The sequence below is a fragment of the Peromyscus eremicus genome, chromosome 23, assembly GCF_949786415.1.
Source record: "Peromyscus eremicus chromosome 23, PerEre_H2_v1, whole genome shotgun sequence".
Classification (NCBI taxonomy): Eukaryota; Metazoa; Chordata; class Mammalia; order Rodentia; family Cricetidae; genus Peromyscus; species Peromyscus eremicus.
Window position 1 is genome coordinate 5,601,172 of NC_081438.1, and position 24,692 is coordinate 5,625,863.

Here is a 24,692-nt window from a genome sequence, read left to right on the forward strand (position 1 = left end):
TCTTTTTTTCTGAGGCAGGGTGTCTCTTTGTACCCTGGCTGTCCTGGAACTGGCTTAGTAGACCAGGATGGCCTTAAATTCAGAGATCCACCTGCCTCTGCCTCCCAGAGTGCTGGGACTAAAGGTATGCACTACCATTGGCCAGTTCTAGGGCAATTCTTATAAAGGAAACATTTAACTGGGGCTGGCTCATAGTTCTGAGCTCTAGTCCATTATCCTCATGGAGGGAAGCATGGCAGCATGCAGGCAGACATGGTTCTGGAGAGGTAGCTGAGAAGTCTACATCTGGATCCTATCTGCAGGCAGCAGGAAGTGACAGTGATACCCTGGCCTGGCTTGAGCTTCTGAAACCTCAAGACCCACCCTCCAGTGACACACTTCCTTCAACAAGCCACACCTCCTAATAGTGCCACTCCCTATGGGCCTACGGGGGCTATTTCCATTCAAATCACCACAATGCCCTTGAATCCCTTACCCTCCTGTGCCTATCTCCCAAGGGCTGGGATTAAAGTCTAGCTTGCTTTATTTCTTGTGTCTGGCTTGCTTTATTTCTTTATTTATTTGTATTCTGAGACCGGTTCTTATGCAGCCCAGGCTGGTCTTGAACTAAACTGATGGTGGTGCTAAGGATGGCCTTGAACTCCTGGTCAGCCTGCCTCTACCTACTAAATTTGGGATGATAGCCTGTGTCACCACACTTAGTGTGTGTGTGTGTGTGTGTGTGTGTGTGTGTGTGTGTGTGTGTGTGTTTTAAAAAGTTGTTTTAAAATGGAGACAGGTCTCCATAAATTGCCTAGGTTGTTCTTGAACTCTCTCTGTAGTCCAGGCTGACCTTGAACTTGTGATCCTGCCTCAGTCTTCTGTCTAGCTGAGATTACAGGGTTGAACTACCATGCCAGACTCAAGTCTAGTTTTTATCTCACAGTTTCTAAGTGTAGGGGACCAGCCCCCTAGGCAACTGTGCCAGGCTCTGGGGATGGTTTTCTGGTAGTTTTCACTTTACTGTAATGTGGGGTATCTCTGCTCTATGCAGAATTTTGGCAGTCTCTAGGAAGGGTTAAGGGGGAAAACGAGGTAAAACTTAAGGTTTTCATAACCTCCAAGGTACTGGATCTGGAGCCAGAATTTGTTGCGGACACCTCTAATCCCAGCAGTCAGGAGACCAGGGCACAAAGGTCACAAGTTCCAGGACGGCTGGAGCTACAAAGAGACCCTGTCTCAGAAAAAAAAACGGCATCTGGGTCACTGCCCTGCTGTGACCCGCACTGCCTGCCATCAGTACCGAGGGCAACCCAAGGAACGTCCCAGGGCTCCAGGCCTGGCCGATTTCATCCTCCTGGGAGGTGACCTCCTGGGACTCAAATAAATGCACAGGTGGACAAATCCGGTTCTCACCGAGTGACCCTGACACGTCTGTAGGTCGGTCTGGAGGTCGGTGGGTCGATTCATGGCGTGGAGACGCCTCCAGCCCACTCAGCCGCCAGGGGGCGCCACCGCCACGCCCATCGGCCACTCCCCCCCACCCCACCCCCGCGGGACTGGGCGTGCTCGGGGTCGGCGGCGGGGGCGTGGCCAGCGTGCGCGCGGGGGCGTGGCCAGCCTGCCGCGGGCGCGCGCCTGGCGGCGGCGGCGGCAGCGGCGGCAGCAGTGGCGGTGGCGGCGGCGGCAGTGGCGGCGGCGGCGGCGGCGGCGCGGCAGCGGGTTCCGTTCCGGGCCGAGGCTGGAGACGGAAAAGTTGCGGGGCGGCGAGGAGCGGCCCCGGGACGGTCAGCGAGGGCGACAGCGAGCCGGGGCCCGGCGTCTGCGGACCGGCCATGGACGATCTCGGTGAGTGCGGGAGGCGGAGGGCGGAGCGGCCGGGGCCCGGCGGCCGCGAGCCGGCGCTGGGGTTTCCGATCCCACCCTGGCGCCCGGCGGGGCTGCGGTGCCTGCGGCCCGGGGCTGTGCGAGCCGGGCTCTTCGCTGCGTCGCCTGAGGACCCCCCCGACCCCACACTGGGTTTAAGGACCCGCCCGGTCCGCCACGGGGTGGGGGACGGCGCCTCGCTCCCCGGGGCAGACCTCCTTCCTCCTCGGCTGCGGGACCCCTCACTTCGCTTCCCCACCCCCACCTCCGAGCGGCTGCCTGCGGGACTCGATCTCGGAGGCTGTTCCCCTCTCTCTCTCTCTGTGACCCGCTGCTGTTCCCTCCAGGCCACCTCCCACTTTGCAGACAGGCAACCCCCTCTCCTCTCCTCGTGCCAGGGCTGTAGCCCCTTTCCAGTGCCCACCCCGTGTCACATCACAAGCTACAGAAAAGCTTGTGAGGAAGGACCACACCCCCCCATTCGAATGTCCCAGGCTACTGCATAGACCCCACCACCACCACCACCCACCGCAAGTGTAGTCACCCCGTTTTAAGGACTGTATTAGTGACCAGTGTGGACCAGCCTTTCATTCCCAGACCAGCCCTTCCTTGCCCTTCAAGTCTAAACTTAGAAAGGCAAGTTGGAGGGGTGGGTGGGTTATGACTCCCGCCTCTCACCCACCATTCCCAGACCCTGATGAAATGCCAGAGGAATGGGCCGCAGGGTATGGCTATCTCTGAACGTGTCCTAGCTGGCAAGGTCCCCCACCCCCAGCGTCGGGCCTGCTGGAAGCCTCCCGGGTAAGGAGGACAGGATGCCCAGAACAGAGTTTCACTGTCCTCATGTTATTGGAGCCTGGAGGCAGTTCTTTTCAGTCCACGCTTGTCTGGTGTTAGGACAGAGGAAAGAAAGATTCTCCTGGAAGTTGATTCTAAGCCCGTGGGGATTGATGCAAGAGATCTAGGGATGCCCTGAGCCCTGTGCATCCCAGAGTGAAGGATCCCCTGTCTTTCCCTCTCCTAGGGCCCTCAGTTAGTTAAGGAGGTATGTGTGGAGGGAGTTCCCTGCTCTGTAGGAGCCTTGTCTTCTCCCTCTGGACTGTGGGTGGTTTGTGTGACCACTGGTGCCATCGAGCGTCCCTGGCTCTGGGGAGCAGATTCACTAGATAAGACTGAGGGGCCTCTCTCAAGCAGCCCTTAACAGGGCTCCAAGTTAAGATGGATTATTTTGTAGGCACTGGACTTCACTGCCTCCCTGCAGTTGCCTTGTGGGTTCAGGAAGCCCTTGAAACATCTCGGAGCTGGGGATGGTGTTGGGTCCTGTTTGTTTCGCAGAGTGGGATCATTGCCAAGCATAGTTATGCCTTTGGGTCAGGCTTGGCATCCACATTCCCATTGCACTCAAGGCTGGCATAGCTTCCAGGCAGGTATTTTTAATTTTTGTTTTTTCCACATAAAAATACCAAAGCTGAAAGGAGGCTGGCCGGGGCGATGCGCTTTTGATCAGGTACCTGAAAGTCTCACTGGTCTTTCCCTGTGGGAACTGGGGAGCCGGAGCCGAGTCACAGCGTCTCACACGCTGGTGAGGGCTCTGTTGGTTCTGGACAGTCCCTCTGCTGTTCGCAGGACTGAGAAAGTCTTTGTAGAGTTTGCAGAGTCCGGAATTCCCATCTTCTGACGGCCTCCCATTTAGGGCCAGAACACTGGATTGTCTTTGAAAGGAAAGAGAGTGTCTGGCAGACGGGAATTGTCGGAATCGAAATGTGCCGTTTATGGAGTGCTTACCCATGCCTGGATTCGCCCCATCCTCACAACCGTCACCCTGTAAGAGCACCCCCGAGGCCACTGCCAGCACCACTACCTCCTTTTACCAAATTGAGAAAGCAGAGACCAAGAGAAGCTGACTCTCTGACCCGAGGCTGCAGAGCCAAGAAACACCTCCGAGCCCGGTCCCTGTTCCACTCTTGTGTGCGTTTCTTCCCAGGAAGGGGGCAAGCAGGCACTGGCAGGAGGGGTGTTAGCAGGGACGGCCTGCCACCTGTGACTTCTGCTGCCTTTTGTAGACTCTCCGGTGACTCGATCCATGCTACCCGACTTCCTTAGTCTGAGCTCTCAGGGGGCCCAGACACGCCTGGCTGACCAGAGCTTAAGGTGGGGGGAATGGGTGTGCAGGAGGGCAGAGGAATTTGCTTCTGAGCCCGGGCGGTCAGCTGTCTGGATGGCTGCTCAGCACACTGCCCGTCAGCTGTTTTCCTAAGTTAGGGTGGATATGACGGCCAGCCCTCTCTCTTGTTTTTATTTGTCTCCCAAGAGAGATCTCAGCTGTGAACATCCCGGTCGGTCCCTTAACATGGGGGATCGTTTAGGGTGGTCTCCCTGTGGCAAGGCCACGGGGTGCATAGCTTCCATGATAACTTTGTTTTCTGGCTTAAGGATAAAAAATACCAAATAAACAAATAAATTGGAGCGCTCCTCCTCACCTCTGCGTGGTGGCCAGTGAGAGAATCGCCATGTGCTGTTTAATAAGTTACAAATTTATAGCTCTTTGGGCAGAAAAAACATAAACACAGTGAGTCCTGCCCTTCTCTGTGTGTTCTCTCCGCCCTGTGCTGTGGGGTGGCTGCTTGGTGGCTTTTCTCATTAGAGCTTAGATGCTGGTTTGGTCGGGAGCTCCTTCTGTTCAAGTTCTGGCCGGAGTTTCCTGGACAGAGTTCTCACAACCCAGATGCACTCTGATTATGCCTTCTGCCCTGGCTCTCCTCTCTCCCCGTGTTCACATTCTTAATGTATTTGGGGAGGCCGTGACCACAGTGCGGCCTGACAGTGATCCCTCGCGCTCCACAGGAGACTGGCACTGCGCTCAGCGCTTTTTCTTTCTTTTTTTACTACAACTGTTGAGAGCGAGGTGGTTTGTTGTTTTTTTTTAAATCTCAGCTTCACAGATGGAGAAACCTGAGCTGGGGAAGTTCTGTGGCAGAGCTGGGGTTTGAACCTAGACTGATCCAGTTCTGGACCTGGTTGTGTTAATTATAAAGTCGTAGGAGCTGGTACTAATCACGGGGTGCACCCAAAGGCCTGCTGCCGAGGAACTGATAATTACCTTTAAAATGTCTGCTCTGCTGCGGGCCCGGGAGGTCCCCAGGAAATGGCTTGATAGCTTTGCCTTCTCATCCACTAATGTGGGACACAGCCAGCTGTTGGCAGTGTCCGTCTGCTGGAATCTGGTCATGTCTCAACTTCTCAGCAGTCTTGACCCTTTGGAAAACAGTGCCTCATTGTGTTTGGGGGTGATGCTGGGGGGGTATAAGGGAGTTGCCTGGGGTGTTTGGGGCTACAGAGCCTCCCAGTTTCCATGGAAAGCCTGGCCTTAGGGCTAGCCTGTATGTGGTACCTCTATGTGGTCACCCAGCCTCTGGGCTGTGGCAGAGGCAGCGTCTAACCATGGAGCAGTGGAACCCTCCTGGTGGGTGATTTGCAAGGTGCATGCAAGTAAGGGGCACAGCTTGGCGTCAAACCCTGGGTTGTGTTTGATTCTTAGGCAGGTGCCTTTCCCATAAGTACAGCGCGGGTGGAATGGAAAACCATGGGCTTTGGGCAGGGCATGGCCCGATCACGCTGTGCTTGATGGCTTTCGGAGGGATCATGGCAGTGTTCTTCTTTTCAGTTTCTTCAGGGATGGCTGTGTGTCGGAGAGACTGGGCCAGCCATTGACTGGAGGGACCTAACACAGGCCAAGGGTGACTGCTGAGGCTCTGAGTGACCTCTTCCCCATGTACCCATCCTTTGCGGAACTTCTTGTAGGTCTATACATTGTTTCAAGGCCAGAGATGTTGAAGAACTTCTTCCCAGCATCATTCTAGCCTTTTACTGTGTTGTTCTGGGCTCAGTGCCTTCATTAATAAAAATAATATCTATAGAATACATTTTTTTTTGTTTTGTTTTGTTTAAGTCAATGTCTCTATGGACAACCATGGCTGTCCTGGAACTTGCTATGTAGACCAGGCTGGCTTCAAACTTACAGAGATCTGCCCCTGTCTCCCAAGGGCCACATGTGCCGCCATACGTCACTTTTAGAATACTTTTTATTTTTATTATTTACTTATTTGTTTGTTTGCTTGTTTTTTGAGACAGGGTTTCTCTGTGTAGCCCTGCCTGTCATGGAACTCACTCTGTAGACCAGGCTGCTCTCGAACTCACAGAGATCCACCTGCCTCTGCCTCCAGAGTGCTGGGATGAAAGGTGTGTGCCACACCTTTCTGCCAAAACCCCACGGGTACAGAACTCTTCTCTGTGACATTTCCAAACACTGTTTTAAAAACCACGTGTAGGGCTGGAGAGCTGGCTCAGCCGGTAAAGGGTAGGCTCACAACCAGAAACCACGTGTAGAGAGTTCTTTTGCATGGCATTTCTTTGGTGCTTACATCCGGGCACTGCCGGCCGGGCGTCTATTGTTCTTTCAGCCCTGGTGGTCATGAAGTAAGTTCTCTTCTTACTCTGAGTAGTTTCACCGCTACCCACTTCGAAAGGAGGAAACTGAAGCATGGTGTGAGCCTGCTTGGCTAAGTTCTCTAACTAGTGAGTGGTTAGGATCAGGATTGAAGCCGGGATCACTGACCGTAGAGTAGAAATTACTGTTACCATACCATTTTCCTTTTTTTTTAAGTTCTATCTATCTATCTATCTATCTATCTATCTATCTATCTATCTATCTTTCTATCACCTATCTATTATCTATCTATGTATGCATCTATCATCTATCTATCAATGCATCTATCTATCATCTATGTATGCATCTATCGATCATCTGTCTATCTATCTATCTATCTATCTATCTATCTGTCTGTCTGAGACAGGGTCTCTCAACATAGCTCTGGCTGGACTGGAACTCCCAGATCTCCATCCGTCTCTGCCTCCCAGAGATTAAAGGCCTGTGCTACCACATCTGGCTCCCCAGCTTTGCCCAGGCTGGCCTTCAACGCATTCCTTAGCCTAGACTGGTTTTGAATATGTACGTCTGTCACCTCAGTTTCTGGATTAGCTGGGATGGTAGGCCCGTGTCACCAGACACGGCTCCAAAAACCTTCTCTGTTTGTCCCTCCCTTCATGGTCTGTTAAGTCCCACTCGCCCTTTGTCGGGGACTCTATGCTCTGGAGGAGCTGAAAGGCATTGGTGGCCATGCCTGCTGATCGATAGAGGGTCCATTTGCTCTCACCGGCCACCTGTCCAGTCACCTGTCTGTCCCCTTGACACAGAGCTGTGGGCTTAGAGCACAGCTGTCAGAAGTCGGTACCTCTTGAAGGTCTCGGCAGCTCTCTGTGTGCCGACAGCCCTACGCTGCCCTGCACGGGTGCGTCCTTAGTCTTCATTCAGGTATACGCCCTTTCGATTATGTGAACGGTACCGTTTCTAGTGGAGAAGCTGTTCAACATGCCAGGGTAGGCTTCATGTGGTGGCGCATGCCGCTAGCCATAGCGTTCAGGAGGCAGAGGCGGGCAGAGCTCCGCTCGGTTCACACAGGGAGTTTCAGGCCAGCTGGGGCTCCATGGTGAGACCCAGCCTCAAAAAGAAAATGAAACTGTTAAGGAGAGGAAGAGAATGGAGGGTGTCCTGTGGGGATAGGAGAAAGGGTGGGAAGAGGAACAGGAGAATTAAAAAGCTGAGAAATGTCGGTTGAGCAACTCATCAAAAGGAAAGGTCAAGGTTCATCTCCTCACCAAGTCCAAGCTTCCATCCACTTGACTCACATCAGGCCTCAGTATACGTTCATATCCTGATAAGTTTCCAGCTGATTGATTGCCTAACCAGTGGGGCTTAGCACTGGCCTCTCTAGGGAGGCTTTGGACACTGGTCCAGGACCAGGCAGATGTGCCGTTGGGAAGGCCTACCACAGCCCCAGTGGCCGAGTCTTCCCTTGAAGATGGCCCTAAATGCTTATTTCTGGTGTGGTTGTGGTATTGTGGTTTATGGGAGAAGATCGTCTTTCTTAGAGGCAAGAGAAAGTAGGAGTGAAGTGTCATGAAGCCTGTAACTTATTTATTTATTCATTTTGTTTTTGAGACAGGGTCTTACTCTGTAGTCCTGGCTGGCCTGGAACTCACAGAGATCCGCCTGCCTCTGTCTCCCGAGGGCTGGGATTACAGGCCTGTGCCACCACCACCTGGCTCTGAAGTTAGTTTTAAATGATATAGTAAAAAACAAAACAAAAATCAAAACCCAAACCAAGAAGTCAAATATGTACACACACACACACACACACACACACACACACACACACACACACCCCTTGGTATCTGTAGGGGATTGACTGGTCCAGCACTTCCTTCCCACTAGATATTAAAGTCTTGCACACTTATTTCTCTGTATACAGAACTTCCTATATGCTTTTTCCAAAAAAGTTCCTTTTGCATTTATTTTATGTGTATGAGTCTTTTGCTCACATGTATGTCTGTGTATCACGTGCGTAACTGGAGTAGTGGACTGTTGTGAGCTGACATGTGGGTACTGGGAATTTAACCTGGGTCTTCTGCAGGAACAAGCAGAACTCTTCACAGGTGACTCATTCCTTCAGCCCCCCCAAATCTTTTTTTTTTTTTTAAAAGACGAGTGTTTTGTAGTCAAGATTGGCTTCGAACTTACTACATAGCAGATGAGGCAGTGACCTTGAACTCCGGGTCCTCTGACCTTCACTTCCCCCTCTTCAAGTACTGGGATCACAAGAGTACTTGCGCCCAGTTGATGCAGCGAGCGAGCGAGGGAGCGAGGGAGATCAGGCCTAGAACTTTGAACAGTTAGGCAAGTGTTCTGCCAACTGCGCTACGCCCCCAAGCCCTTCCTGTAAACTTTAAAATTGAAACCACCTCGGCTGGGGAGACGTCAGCGTGTGAAGAGTCGCTTTGGTGGATTCACAGCCTCCCTGTGACAGAGGGGGCAGAGACGGGCTGAGCCGCCTCAGAACTCACGGGCCAACCCGTTTAGGCATTGAGGGAGCTCCGGATTTAGTGAAGACACCCCGCTTCAAAATATAAGATGGTGGATCTCTGCGAGTTTGAGGCCAGCCTGGTCTACAGAGCGAATTCCAGGACAGCCAGGCATACACACAGAAAAACCCTGTCTTGAAAAACCAAAAAAAGTGAAAAGATGGGGCGGCTAGATGGCTCAGTGGGTAAAGGGGCTTGCTGCCAAGCCCTGTAGCTTGAATTCCGTCTGAGGCCTCATGCGGTGCAAGGAGAGAGCAACCGCTCACAAACCGTCCTCTGAAGTCTACGCATGTGCCCTGGCATGTGTCTCTGTACCCCTCCCCCGTAAATTAGTGTTCAGTTTTTAAAAAAAGGGGGAGTAATAAAAGACACCACCTGTTCAAACTCTGATCTCCACATCGACTCGGACCCTCACACGTGAATGTGTATGTGCATGCATGGATCCCCCCCCCCCCCCCCCCCCCCCCCCCCCGCTTTAAAGCATCCTTAGGTTATCCAGTTCGATGTCAGTGCTTGTTATTGTAGCTATACTGCGTTGTTTAGGGAGGGCAGTACTGGAAAGGATTCTGCGCTTACAGTTTAGCGTGCTGCGGTTTGTCGTATTTCCCTGTCCTCTACTGATGGATCTGAAGGTGTGGAACCTGTGGGTGCAGAGGGCCGATTATCTATGGATTTATACATGTATGTACATGGAGATGTGTGCCTGTAAAAAGCATGTGCCATACATTTGCACGGGGTGGCAGAGTGTTAAGTGGGAAGGGAAGGTATATGTTTCCATTGTTGTGGTTTTCAGTTTCTTTGAATGAACACTCTTTTTAGGCTTTTTTTTTTTTTTTTTTTTTTTTTTTGGTTTTTCGAGACAGGGTCTTTCTCTTTTTAGCCCTGGCTATCCTGGAACTCGCTCTGTAGCCCAGGATGGCCCCAAATTCACAGAGATCCACCTGCCTCTGCTTCCCAAGTGCTGGAGCCAAAGGCATGCGCCACCACCGTCCAGCATGTTTGGACACTCTTATGATAATAGGTATTGAGAAGAAGTTTAAGCCCACGCCGTGCAGTGGTGGTGCATGTTTTTAATCCCAGCACTCGGGAGGCCGAGCCAGGCAGATTTCTGTGAGTTCGAGGCCAGCCTGGTCTACAGAGCGAGATCCAGGACAGACACCAAAACTATACAGAGAAACCTCGTCTGGGGCGGGGGGAGTTCAAGCCCTCTTTTTCCATGGGGGGCTCCGAGCTGTAGAGCCGAGGTGTGCTGGCTCTTGTCTGCTTGTGTTGGCCCGGGACAGCTGGTGATGGGAAGACAAGCAGATGGCAGATGCTGTCAGCTGAGGAGGTAGGTCACAGTGCTGTGCCCTGTGCAAGGAAAAAAAAAAAGACAGGATCAGAGAGACAGCACACTTCTGGAAGTATAGAGTCCGCTCGTGTTATTTTGGCTGGTGTGACATTAATCAGACAAGGTCAGGACGAGAGAGAGAGGTGCTTGGAGTTAAGGGGTTGTCTGGGCCAGTGGGTTTCAGAGCAGGAATGGATGTCTTCAGGCAGTTTGAGCCGAGGGAGTTGGGGCCGAGGGTGGGTGGGAGGGAGTTTGCCTCACATCGCATAAACTCCTATCTGTGGCCAACATCTTTCGCCTGTGGGCACGGGGCCACGAGCTCTTACTTGCTGCACAGATCTGGCCCTTCCGGTTCTCCAGTCTTTCCGCTCTCTCCTGGAATCTCCATTCCCTTGGTTCCCACTTGTATAGTCGTGTGCTGAGTCAAAGCTGGGCCACTTGGGTCCCCAGCTTTTTGGTGTGTGTGTGTGTGTTGGGGGGGGGGGGATTGACTATAGTCCAGCACTAGTGGCCCCAGCTCAGGCAGAGCCGAGGGCCCTTGTGCCTAGCAGAAACATTTTGAGCTTGTCAACAGGCCCTCAGGAAGTCGGTGCTTCATGCCAGGAGGTGGGTATTGGAGCTTCAGGCTTGTCCATCAGCATGGCTGCTCGGGAGGGGATCGCGGAGGCCTCCTAATGAGGTCTGGAAGTGGTGTGTCAGGGCCTTATGCTGCTGGGCTGAAAAGTAGCCTGATGTGTGTTTTATGGGGGAGGGGCCGGGGCCCCGGAGGAAGCTTTATGTAATTCTTGGCTGGAGCTCAGGTAATTGTTTTAATGAAATGGAATGCAGCTTATTCAGAACTCACTTGGCAGAAACAGCCATGTTCTGGTCCGTTTTCTTGTTGAGGAGCTCGGGGGTATATGTTTCCAGCTGTTTTGAATCAGAGGACTCTGAGTGAGCTGGGCAAGGTGGATGGAAGCCACTGGGGTGCTCCTTCCTGGTGTAGCTCAGGGGTCTTCCTTCAGGCTGCTCCTGCGTTGTTGGGGATCCTTTGCCAAGCATGCCCCCTGCCACCGACGAGCTGCCCTACCCCAATGCTGGTGTGTCTTTCTGAATGAGCCATGGCGCTTTTGACCTAGCAACAGAAACCCTGTTAGAAGCAGGCTGTGAGGAATGTGCCCGGTGCAGAGGTGCTGAACATGGAGCTGCTGACCACACAGCAGACAGGCCCTCAGGGAATGATCTCTTTGTTTACTCACTGTTTGCTTCATCCCCACAGCCAGCCCGCTCCCCACTCCTCTTTGTATTTACTGCATGTGTGTGTCCCTGCTTGTCTGTATGTACAGTGTATGTAATGAGGTGCCCACACAGGCCAGAAGAGGAGGTCAGATCCCTTGGAACTGGAGTATATACATCCCCGCCACCCAATGTAAGTACTAGGAATTGAACCTGTGTCCTTTGGAAGAGCAGCCAGTGCTTTTAACTGCTGAACCTCCTACTGGCCCCTTCTCAGTCAAATGCCTTTAATTTTAATATTACATTTATTTACTTATTGTGCATGTGAATGTGTGGGGTCAGAGGATACCTTGCCTGGATATTCCCTTTTCTTCTGCCGCGTGGGTCCTGGGGATTGAACTCAGGTTGTCAGGCTTGGTGATCAACTGCTTATCCACTGAGCCATCTTGCGGTTGTACCTCCCTGACCCCCACCCCCGCCCACTTGCATCAGTATGGTCCACTGTGGACTTTGTGGTCTCTTGGTTCCAATCTATCGCTATTCATCTTGGCCTTCTCTTCCTCTTTTTCAGTTTCTGAACAGCCTAGTACATCCTTACACACTTGCTGTCACGCTTCCTACCCTACTGGGTGTGTTTTCTTGTCCTCTCCTTCAGCTGCATGTGTCTCTAAAGACACATGTACTCCCCGCTTCCCTGTGCTCTGAGTGGGGGCGCCTTCCCGGCTTCCCTGAAGATTTCTCTGGACTTGCTGTTTTTTCTCCTGTTTATTTACTTCCATGACCTCTTTTAGAACTTTGCTGGCAACTCCCAAATTTCTCTCTCCACCCCTGACGTGGATTCTATTGTCCAGATTCTTCCGGTTTGCAAGCCAGCAAAGACCCAGCTCATTTCCTCTCTCTGGCGTCCCTCTCTCTCTCGGAGGCCTCAGCTATTGTCTGGTCCCTGTGAATGCCCCGCCCCATTTTCTTGGTCTATGTTTAGATAATGGACCTAGCTTCTGAGGTAGGAGACAGTTATCCCAACCTACACATGAGGAAGCAGAAGCTGACGGGAGTTAGGGGAAGCGGGCACACCCAGAGCCACTGCAGACCGCCACGAGGGAACTGTGACCTCGGTCTCTGGTACTCAGCCCAACCACCCCTTGAGCCAGCCCCCTCCCCCGGGGATGAGGGGTTGGGGTGAGACAGAGATCCATGTAGCTCAGGTTGGCTTCAGACTTGCTCTGTAGCCAAGGATGACCTTGACTTCATAATTTCCTTACCTTTGACTCACCTGCTGAGATTACTGGCGTGTGCTACCGTGGCTGGCTCTCCTTGATTTTTCATACTGGACACCCAGAGGTGGGAAGTCACAGGCCAGGTTTTAGCTATAAACCTGTGTTATTTGGCCTTCCTGATATTCAAAACATTCCAGGTTAGTTGCCAGTACTTCAAACACCAAGAGGTTATACCTCAAATCATTACTTCGTTTCTTTTGAAAACTCAGATCTGGCTACTCTGTACCCACATTCTTTCTCTGGAACAGTTTAGGTGACCTGTAGTCCCTGTCCTGATAGTTGAGCATCCCTGCACCTGCATGGGGTTTAGCCTTCCTTCATTTTCCTGCCTGGCCCCTGCTTTCGGGGTTCTCTGTAGCCTCTTTCTTATAACCAACACATGGTTACCAAATCTAGGGGGTTCTTATTTATTTATTTAGTTTGTGCGCCTGTGTGTATGTGTGTATGTGTGTATGTGTATATGGCCACAGCATAATTGTGTGCATGATGTGTGTATGTGTGTATAGGTGTATGGCCACAGCATAATTGTGTGTATGGCACATGTGCCACAGCACAATTGTGGTCAGAGAACAATGTTGTGGAATTGGTTCTCTCCTTCCACTTGTATGTAAATTCCCAGGGTGCGCCCTGAGTCCAGATGTCTGTCCAGCCGGCAGAAAATGGCCTCTTTCCCGCATCTGCCTCCCAGCACCTCTGCCTCTATTAATGCAGTGAGCCACCTTTTTTTTTTTTCCTCAGAGACAGGGTCTCACTGTGTACCCCTGGCTGTCCTGGAACTCACTCTGTAGACCAGGCTGGCCTCGAACTCACAGAGATCCACCTGCCTCTGCCTCCTGAGTGCTGGAATTAAAGGCATGCACCACCACCACCACCACCACCACCACCACCACCACCACCACCCAGAGAGATTTTATTTTTTCCTGATTAAAACTAGGCAACCTACTAATCCTTCCACTTAAGTACAGCTTGGCAGATTGGCATAACCGAGCTTCTTAATAAAGTTTTTGTAAAAAGAACAATGGACTTCTTTTTGTCCTTCTATGGTAAGCTCCTTGAGGACGGTGCACCTGTTAGGTGTCAGTCGTGTCCAGCTGGAGTTCTGTCCTGTGCTTGTTGCGTTGCCCGAGAGATGGGTGTTCAGTGGTGGTTGATTAAATGGGTATGAACTGCAGATACCACTGTGAACGTAGTCCTCCAGCAAACCACTTCCTCCTCTAGAGGAACCCAGTGAGCTTCTCTGGGTTTGGGCTGTGGAAGCTACCTGTTGTCACAGATGGAATCTAGGCTCCCCAGCCTCACCTGGGTCTGCATGGCTGCTACTGCTACTTCAGCAGGTCATCTACACCCTGAGCGTCTGCCCTCACATCCAAAAACCAGAAACTTTTCCTAAAACAATGTTTTATTCTCCATTGATACATTTATTTCTATTGTTTTCTTTTTCTTTTTTTTTGATTTTTTTGAGCATGTTTCTCTGTGTATCCCTGGCTGTCCTGGAACTCCCTCTGTAGACTAGGTTGTCCTCGAACTCAGTGATACCCCTGCCTCTGCCTCCTGAGTGCTGGGATTATAGGTATGCACCACCACCACCCGTCTATTTCTAATTTTTAAAATGTGTGTGAATGTTTTGCCTGCATGTATGTATGTGCATCCAGAAGAGGGCATTGGATTCCGTTGAACTGGAGTTACAGATGATTGTGAGCCATCATGTGGATGCTGGGAATCGATCCCTGGTCCTCCAGAAGGGCAGCCAGTGTTCTTAATTGCTGAGCCATCTCTCCAGCTCCCATTTTTTTTTTTTTTTTTTTTTTTTTTTGGTTTTTCGAGACAGGGTTTCTCTGTGTAGCTTTGCACCTTTCCTGGAACTCACTTGGTAGTCCAGGCTGGCCTCGAACTCACAGAGATCCGCCTGGCTCTGCCTCCCAAGTGCTGGGATTAAAGGCGTGCGCCACCACCGCCCGGCCCATTTTTTTTTGTTTTTTTGTTTGTTTCTTTTCGAAACAGGGTTTCTCTATGTAACAGCCCTGCCTGTCCTGGAACTCAATTTGTAGCCCAGGCTGGCCTAGAACTCACAGAGATCCATCCGCCTGTCTCTGTCTCCTGAGTGCTGGGATTAAAGGCAGGTGCCACCACAGCCCAGCCTCATTTTTTTATTTCTTGAGACAGGGTCTTGCTTTGTGGTTCTGGCTGGCTGTCACCTGCCTCAGCCTCCGAGTCCTGGTGTTAGGGGGATACTCCACCATACCTGGTTTAAAACAATCTTGAGTGTTGGGTCAATGGTGGTGATTAACAATGACTCTTGGAATCATCTAGACTCTCCTCTAGGGTTTGGGGCTCAGTGTTTAAACTGCCACCCCACGTCTGTGACCTTGGCAGTGGGTGTCAGTGTGTCTGGCTGCTAGCCTGTTTAGCTGCCCGGGGAATGTGATTCTGGTGGTCCCCTAAGAGAACATAACGTGACCACTTCATGGCACTGTGGGGCTCTGCCCTGGAGGTGCAATGGCCTTACTTCAGTGCTGGTAGCGTAAGGTTGTGTGGCGTTTCTGCCCTCCTCTTTGGCAGCCTGGAGGGGAAGGCAGTAGGGCAGGAGGTTGTCTTAGCTTGGCTTGGACTAACCACTCACCAACACTGCTACCTTAGAGCTGCAAGCATGAGCTGTTCTGAGGTCTACTCCCGGTCAGCCCTGGGCTGTCAAGGATGCACTGTGACATCCATGAAGCCTCCAGAATACGCTGGCCACTCAGGCTTCTTTATCAGTAGGGAAAGGGAGAGTTAAGCTGGAGGTTAGGGCATATACCCGTCATCCTAGCATTTGGGTAGCTGAGGTAGAAGCATCGCTGTGAGTTCCAGGCCAGCCTGGAATACAGAATGAGACCTTGTCTCAAAACAAACGAAACAAAACAGAATCTGGAGAGATGGCTCAGTAGTTTAGAGCACTTGTTGCTCATGCAGAGGACTGGGGTTCAGTTCCCAGATCCCACACTGTGGCTTACAACCATCCATAACTCCAGTTCCAGGGCATCGAATGCCCTCTTCTGACCTCCATGGGTACCAGGAATGCATGTATTACATATATACACATATAGGTGAAATACTTACACAGGTAAACTAAAAGAAAATGGAAGTTTAAAAAAAGAGAGAGGCCAGTGGTGGTGGCGCACACCTTTAATCCCAGCACTCAGGAGGCAGAGGCAGGTGGATCTCTGTGAGTTCGAGGACAGCCTGGTCTACAGAGTGAGTTCCAGGATTGCCAGGGCTACACAGGGAAACCCTGTCTCAGAAAACAAAGAGAGAGAAAGAGAAAGAGGGGGAGGAGGAAGAGGAGGAGGAGGAGGAGGAGGAGGAGAGAGAGAGAGAGAGAGAGAGAGAGAGAGTGCTATGCTGTTTTCCTGGCTGGGCAGCAGGTATGGCTATAGGCCGGTGGGTACAGCCCTTCCATGGAAGCCAGCCCAGTGGCAGTCCCCTCCCTAGGGCAGTTGATCTTGTTGGGGCTGTCCTGGGCTCTGCTCAGGTTTGGAGTGGTGCAGCATCCTCAGCAGGCTTTTCCTGTCAGTTTCCAGGAGCATTCCTCTGCCTTGAGTGGAAATGGGAGTGTCCAGTGGCCCACACTCAGTTTCCTGTGGGCTCCTGGCTCCCGGGCTGGTCAGGTGGTCAGGCCTTCTCCTCGCAGATGAGCTCCGGGGCCGCCGGGTGGGTTCGGCCTCTTTGGGCTGGTGTGCAGGAGCTGCTGTGGCGCCTGGACCTCCACACCCGTTCCTTGGCTGTCAGCCTGAGCTCTCTTGGTCACACTCTGTCTGTCTTGGAAAGTTCTCTGCCTGCCCCCAGGAGTGGATGTGTGGTCTCTTCACCGTCCTGAATGTCAGCCTTGCTACATGTTTGGGCTGACGCAGCTGCCGGACAGCTGGTGGCCTCTCTCTCCCTGCCCTACTACCTCAGATGGCCTCCGCTGCCGGGTCCTGAGCTGTCCAAGAATTCCTGCCCCTCCCCTTTAAGAGAAGTCAGCGCAAGAAGTTGGTCTGCTGAAGGGGCCAAGCAGGAACAAACCAGTGTCACCTGGAGGTGGTTGTCATGGCTTCCTGTGGTCACTTGTGGTCATCGGTTTCCAAACATCCTGTTTGTGCCTCTAGAGCCGAGCCGTTGTCCAGGAGGCAGGTTCAGCTGTTCTGGGCCTCACCCTGAGGCAGAGTGTGCGGCCAGGGTGTCAAGGTTCATCTGCTCACAAAGGCACTCGCTTCGCCTTCGTCTCTGGCTACGGAGGACATGGCTGGTGGCAGATGGTTTGAGGGCGTCCTCTCCTGGCTCTGGGCAGTCTCCTCTCCCTGCTTTGACTGCCTGGGACGTTTGCCCTGAATCTTCTGTCCGGTGGATATTGACAGCCCCTCCCAGAACTGGGAGACTCAGGGCGTCTCCAGCCTTTACCTCCTCCAGTCAGAGCTGCTTAACTTACGCTTGTGTGTGTGTTGGAAGGGGTTTTGTTGGGGTGGGCCTTCTGTTCTTCCTGTATCCCAGGAGGGCCTTGAACTTGCTGTGTAGCCAAGGATGACCTTGAACTTCTGATCCTCCTGCCTCCACGCCCACGCACAGTTTGTGCGGTGCCTGGGGTTGAACCCAGGGAAGGTTTCATGCATGCCAGGCAAGGCTTTACCACCTGAGCTGCATCCCCAGCCGTGCCTTGTGGCTTTTGAAATGTTTGAGAGTAAAAATGTAAAGGCATTTGAAAATCAGTTATCAAATTCAACCCCGTACTGCCTTAGCCTAACCTAACAAGCCCGGGCGTCCTCTCCTCCCTTCATCCGCAGATGCTCGAGTTTTCCTTCTAGAACTCCACCTGTGGCCCAGTGCCCCCTCCTCATGTCTCTTTGCTGGTGATACTGTTATTTATTTTAATTTCTCTGTTGAAGAAGAGTCATGCTTACCGTAAAGGCAAAGTGGAAGTGAAAGTCTCTGTATTTATGCTCACATTGAGAACCAGCACTCAAGCCAGGCATGGTGGCGCACACCTCTGATCCCAGCCCTCAGGAGGTAGAGGCAAGCAGCTCTGAGTTCGAGGCCAGCCTGGTCTACAAAGCAAGTTCCAGGACAGCCAGGGCTGTACAGAGAGACTCTGTCTCAAACAAACAAACAAACAAACAAACAAACAAACCCAAAGCTGGTGGGGGGCGGCTGGAGAAATGGCTCAGTGGTTAAGAGCACTGGTTGCTCTTCCAAAGGACCCAGGTTCAATTCCCAGCACCCCCACATGGCAGCTCACACTTGTCTATAACTCCAGTTCCAGGGGACCCAACACATTCACACAGACATACGTGTGGGCAAAACACCAATGCACATAAAATAAATAAATTTAAAAAAGAAAGAAAATTAGCATTTTCGAACCTGTACACAGACGTTCATATTTACCATAGCCAAGAGATAGGAACCACTGCTAGCAGTTTGGTATGGGTCTTTCCTGATAATTTTCTGTCAATTTAAAAAATTTATTAGTGTGCATATCGGACACATCTCTCATTTTCATTTGTTCCTTTATTTTGACAGGGTGTATGTAGCACAGGGTGGCCTGGAGTTTGCAGTGTAGACAAGGATGATTTTGAATTTCTGGTCCTCCTACCCCTACTTCCTCAATTCGGGGATTACAGACGTGGGCCGCCACAGCTGGTTTATGTTGTTCTCGGCGGTGCTGAGCTGGTGCTGGGGTACACCTGGCACCTTTTGTTACTTTTATTAATTCTTGTTACTTTATTCTTTTCTGTACTTGGGACCAAACACCCACCTTGAGCTTGCTAAGCATCTTGTGATTGAGCTGAATCTTCAACTTTTTGTCCTCTCCTCACCCTCCCTCCCCCGCACTCCCCCCCCCTTACTTTCTCTCTTTATTCGTTCTTGACAGGGTCTCTCTGTAGCTCTAGCTGACCTGGATCTCGCTCTGCAGACCAGGCTGGCCTTGAACTCACAGAGATCTGCCTGGCCCTCTGCCTCCAAGAGCTGGGGTGTTTCTTATTTAGATGAAGTACACATAGTAAAAAATTGACCATTTTAAAACTATAATTAGGGCTGGAGAGATGGCTCAGAGGTTAAGAGCACTGGCTGCTCTTCAGAGGTCCTGAGTTCAATCCCCAGCACCCACATGGTGGCTCACAACCATCTGTAATGAGATCTGGTGCCCTCTTCTGGCCTGCAGGGATACATGCAGACAGAACACTGTATACATAATAAATAAATAAATAAATCTTAAAAAAAAAAAAACTATAATTAAAAAAAAAACCCTATAATCCAGTGGCATCTGGTGTATTCACAGTTTGGCTCTTTCTGGTTCCTCTTTTTCTTCTTCTTTTTTTTTTTTTTTTAAGGATTTTTGAGACAGGGTTTCTCTGTGTGGCCCTGGCTGTCCTGGAACTTGCCCTGTAGCCCAGACTGGCCTCGAACTCCGAGATCCTCCTGCCTCTGCCTCCGAGTGCTGGGATTAAAGGCGTGCGCCACCACCGCCAGGCTGGAGATTGTGTTTTAACCTGCTGCCCACTCAGCCCTCTGGTCACACTGGACTCTGATGCCCACTTGTCATGAGGGTGATACAGAGTGCGCTGGGGGGCGGGCGTTGGGGGCGGACAGTCTGGGGCGAGTGTTTTGTGTATGTGGAAGTCATCTGTGGATCATGCTGGAGCTTGCTTGGCAGCGCTGCCATTGAGGCAGTGGCCCTGCAGGTCCGTGGGATGGGAGAAGGGAGGGCGGCTGAGCCAGGTTCCGAGGTTTGGGGGAGGGGATGCTGGAGAGTCAAGTGTGAACAGGCGAGTGGCGTCTCCCCCCCACTGCTGTGTCTCAGTGAGGAAGGCACAGCCTCCTGTGCCTTGGACTAACAACAGCCATTGGCCCTCTGACTTGCTGCCAGTTCTGAGTTATTTACTTTTTCTCTCTGGCTTTCATTCTCTTTCCCTTTCAGTTCCATCCGTTTTTTGCTTCCTGTGCTTGAAGCCCTGTTATTGGCTGACATCCCTTTAGAATGCTTACTCCGTCAAGATGATGCCCTTTCATAATCACAGCATGTCCCTTTGAGGGGGCTGGAGAGACGCTCAGCGGTTAAGAGCACTGGCTGCTCTTCCAGAGGACCCTGGGTTCAATTCCCAGCAACCACATGGCAGCTCACAACTGTCTGTGACTCCAGTTCCTGGAATCTGACACCTTCACACCAATGCACATAAAGTTAAAATTAAAAAAAAATACATATATTATATAAATGTCCCTTTTACTGTGGAGTCTTACCTTGTGTGTGACTAACAGAAGCACTTTAAATTTCCCTATCCTTTCCCTTCCCCTACCCTCTTCTTTCTTGCTGTTCAGTTAATAAGACAGTTGGGAACACCTGCAGTGGTGACCTCACTGGCTCTGTGCAGTACAGATGGGCACAATGTGTCCCACAGCCTTGAGGACAGCGGGGGGCAGGGTCTTGGTTGCAGACCCTCATCTGGAAACAATCCTACATCTTACAGCCTTCCTTACAGGAAGTTCCTTGTGTAGTGGTAGGCTTCCAGTCCTTGAACTTGAGAGGCCTTTCTTTTGAATCTCTGAACAAGTCAGCCCACACCTTCTCTAGGGTTTGCATTGTGGCCCATTGCTGGGATGGTGGTGGCACATGCATTGAGAGAGAGAGAGAGGAGAGAGGAGAGAGAGAGAAATTGATTCTCATTGGGTGAATTGCCATCTCTGCTCCCATGCTGACCCTCCCCCCACCCCCACCCCCGCCAGACAAGGTTTCTCTGTGTAGCCTCAGCTGTCCTTGAACTCACTCTGTAGACCAGGCTGGCCTCAGATCCGCCCGCCTCTGCCTCCCAAGTGCTGGGATTAAAGGTGTGCACCGCTGCCGCCTGGCCCCTGCTGTCTTTCAAAGCCCTGGCTGCAGCACAGCTCTCTAAATGACTTGTTCCTGGGCAACAGTGAGTGAACAGGCAGGAGCAGGCAAGAAGGACAGTCTGGAGTTCTCCAGCAGCTCCACTGTGTCTTCCTCAAAGGGTCACTTTAGCTTTTTCTTTTGAAAAGGCAGGGTCTCCCTGTGTTACTCAGGCTGGCCTTGGAGTCTCAAGTGTCAAGTGGTGGGCACGGGTCATGTCACTTACACTTTGACTTTTGGGGGAGGGACAGTACTTTCCACCACTGAGCTGTGCCCAGGCCTTTGGCCTGTTGAGCATTAGTGTCTTCGCCCATTGCTTTTGAATCTGCCTTTGTATTCAGAGTTCGTTTCTTATAGCCTGCATAATTAAAATCTCATTTTAATTAGTCTGACAACATCCATCTTTAACTTAGAGCCTGTAGGCTTTAACATTTAAATAACTATCAGTGCTATAATTCATTGGTTTATTATTTTAATGGTTTGCAGACTTAACCTATCAGTTGTTTTCATGTTCGATGTAAGAAATCTCGTAACATAGTACATTTCTGTATCCCCTCACTATGCTTTTGTTGTCATGATTCTGCCCCTTGGTACATTATAAAACTCACACGGTGTGGTCTGCCTTTTAAATCTGCTCTCAGCTGCCGGGCGGTGGTGGCGCACACCTTTAATCCCAGCACCCGGGAGGCAGAGGCAAGGAGATCTCTGTGAGTTCGAGGCCAGCCTGAGAGTATGTGTGTGTGTGTGTGTGTGTGTGTGTGTGTGTGTGTGTGTGTGTATGTGGGGGGGGCAGCATGATGGTGGCTGGCTGGGAGTGTAGCTAAGTGGTAGTGTGCATGTTTAGCCTTCATGGATCCCTAAATTCAGTCCTCAGCACCAAAAACAAGTAAATAAGCAACAACACCGTTCTAGAGAATTTAACAAAAATGTGAGAACGACATTTTTTTCTTCCTCCCTGGCTGGTGTCCTCACTGTAGTGCTCAGCTGAGCCTCACTAACTCACCCACCCTTTGCAGTTCCTCTCTTCCTGGGGCAGGGATAATAGCCAGCCATGCTACCAGCCTGTGCTGCAGAGCCCATGGTTGGTGTTGCTCACATTCCAGCCGGGCAGGCATGTTTCAGAAAACACAGCTCACAGTGTTTACTCTCCTCTGCTCTACCGGGGAAAAGTGTGAGCAGCTCCTCACGACCCAGGCTCCCCCCACCTCCCTGCTCCCCAGCACCAGGGTGAGGTGCTGCCCAGTGGCAGGCCCTGACCCTTCCTGGTGCCCACGTTGCTCCCGCTGCCTCATTCCAGAGCAGTGAGCTCCCCTCTTCCACTTTGAAGGAAACCAGGCAGGCCATGCAGTGAACTGAAACCTTAAGTGCTCACAAGGGCCTGTGCTCTGGCCACAAAGTCTTGTGGAGTATTCCTTTGCTTTCTCTTCTTTTACAGTGAGGGGGAGTGTGGTTGGAGGGAGGAGGTGGTAGCTAGATCATAGGAGATGGAGCATATCCTGGTATAGGATGGAGGGACCCTGCTTCTGTCACTGTCCACTCTGTGCTTTGTATATACTGAGTGCTCAGGGAGGACCGGGAGGAGGAGTGAACTGAGGTGGAAAGGTAGATCTCTGCACGGACGGCTCGTCCAGGGTCATTAACTCATTTCTCCCGAGCATCTACTTGTACTAGGCTCTCAGTTCATTGCTCAGAGAGGCCGATGGATGTGAGCATGCTGTTCCCTGCCCTCCCTGGGCTGCTCAGGGGCTGTGGGGTGTGGCCAGACAGTCTCGACTAGTTTGACATGTGCTCTCCTCAGGGAAGACCATGATGCTTTGGAATCGCAAAGGAGAAGGGTCCTTAGACCCTGAGTCCAGAGTGAGGGCAGAGAGGAAATGGTGTTTGACACTGCTTGTTGTTCAGTTTGTTTACTTAGGACATGTGGAGGAGACGGGTTGCCTGGGGTGACGTTGCCATAGGCAACATGGACATTTAGAAAGGCTCTGTCTTTGAGGTAGACGGCCATTCTGGAGTCACATCTGTAAGCTTCTCACAGCAGAGGTCCCCAGCATAAAACCAACATAGACCATTTTAATCCTTGTGTGGTTGGAGTAGGAAACTGAGGTGTGTGAGTGTCAGTGGATGAGACAAGATTGGAGGGTGGTCTGTGGAGAGAGAGAAGGCACATGTATGTACATGCATGTGCACATGTTGAAATCATCATTTGTGATTTGGTACCCTGTGTCCTCCTAATTGGATCTTTCAAGCAAGCCAAACAGCCTGAATCACAAGGTTGAGGACAGTCATCAGTCTGTGCTTCCTCCACAGAGTGACCTTTTAGGGGTAGCCTTGATACTGCAGCCGAGCCAAGGCTGGGTCGTGGGCATCTGCCAGCCTCCGGTGTGATGCTGAGTTTTGTCCAGGTAAAAACTCTCCAGGCTCAGATGTACCTGATTCCCCAGCCGGTTCTGAAGATATTTCCATGAGAGCAGGGGGCCTGAGATTGCGGATTAAGGCCTGGAAGGGCCCCAGGGGTCAGCCTCAAGCTCCTGTTGCAGGAAGGAGCTGGCTCCCCTGATAACATGCTTGGCCCAGCCCTTCTTCCTGGAAGAGAGTTATCATACATGGAGCTGGCTGTGTCCGTGGACTGCTGAGACGGTTATCAGAGGGAGAGGCAGGGGGAGGGAATCTCTGAGAGTCCCTGGAGCAGGGGACATGCAGCCTCCAGAACTTTCCAAGGCTTGGCAATGGAATGACTTGTTTTCAGCGGGGGACAAACTGGAGGTAGGGCACCATATCACTTTCCAAACGGCTGCTTTCCAGGCCTCTGAGAGATTCAGACTTGGGTAGAGCAAGAGAGGTCCCTGTCCCGACCGGATCTCTCCCCTTCCTTGTTCCTGCCTGTCCTGGATCTCCCTCTGGTCCTCCCTGGACCTGCTTGCTCCTGTCTTCCTGTCTCGGCTGGTGGCTGTTCTGTGCTCCAGGACACCCACGGGAGAGGCCTCCTCCTCCTTCCGCACACACTCAGGTACCAGGTCTTGTTGATTTTTTCCCTTCTTTCATGTACAGCATTGCAGCTTTTGCTCTTCCTCCCAGTGAGCCCCACCTCCCTCCCATCCTGCCTGCACACACTGACTGAGCAATCTAAAAGGCAGGCCTGGTCCTGCGTTCCCCTGCCAATCACTCTCTGTAGAGGCCCTTGTAAGTCCAGACTCTCCTGCAGGCCCTGGGCCCTCGACTCCCCTAACCAAGCTGGGAGTTGCACTCTGAGCTCCATTCTCTGTCCTGGCCCTTTCCCAGGTTGATTGTTTGTTTGTTTGTTTTTGGTTTTTGGATTTTGAAGACAGGGTTTCTCTGTGTAACAGCCCCAGCTGGCCTGGAACTTTGTAGACCAGGCTGGCTTCGAACTCACCGAGCTCCACCTGCCTCTGCCTCCCGAATGTTGGGATCAAAGGTGTGCGCCACTACTGCCGGACTCCCAGATTATCCTTAACCTTTCCTGGCCCTCTGCTCCTCTCCCTTATAGTAGACTCATTAGGTAGTGCTCTCTGCAGCAGACCTGGTTTATTGGGACCACCAGTTGAATACTGAGGTGTTAAGGTATCCTGGTATTGATGCTGCCTCCTGTGAGGGATGGATAGACCTAGAGCAGGCAGGGAGGCTGGGTACAAAGTGAGACAGGATGGGGGCTGGAGAGATGGCTCAGCAGTTAAGAGTACCGGCTGCTCTTCCAGGGGACCCAGGTTCAAGTCCCAGCACCTACATGGCAGCTCAAACTGTCTGTAACTGCAGCTCCAGGAGTTCTGACGCCTTCACACAGAAAAGTGAGACGGGGTCCATTTTGTGCCCTATGGCCTGTGGGAGCATTGTGGAGTATGCACTGCTCCATCCTATTCTAGGAATTCCCGTCACCTGGGGCTGACGTGAAGCTGGAACCGCTTTAGCCTCAAGCAGCACATGTCTTCAGAGCGTGAAGCGGTGAGCTGGGAGGTCAAGGCCATGCTTTCAGCTCTGACCCGGCCCGTTTCCCTTTCATCGATTCTCATCTCCTTTGCACTGTGGCGATTGGGAGCTTTCTCCCCAGAGGACTGTGGTAGGGACCCCCACACACAGTGTGACCTACAGATCTCCTGGAGGTCATTCACGGATGTCGGTTGTGTAAAAGTCATCTTCCTTGGTGGGGTTTGGAGGACGA

General features: G+C 51.8%; 1 protein-coding gene across 3 annotated transcripts in view; it reads left to right on the forward strand.

Moving 5' to 3' along the window:
* The first annotated feature begins 1,644 nt into the window (after nucleotides 1–1,644).
* The window catches only part of Pxn (paxillin), a 54,201-nt gene continuing 31,153 nt past the window's right edge, over nucleotides 1,645–24,692 (forward strand). For all 3 annotated transcript variants that reach the window (XM_059248861.1, XM_059248859.1, XM_059248860.1), the window contains exon 1: nucleotides 1,645–1,827. In XM_059248861.1, the coding sequence (XP_059104844.1) occupies nucleotides 1,815–1,827 (13 nt within the window). In that variant the 5' untranslated portion in view covers nucleotides 1,645–1,814. The remainder of the gene's footprint in view (nucleotides 1,828–24,692) is intronic.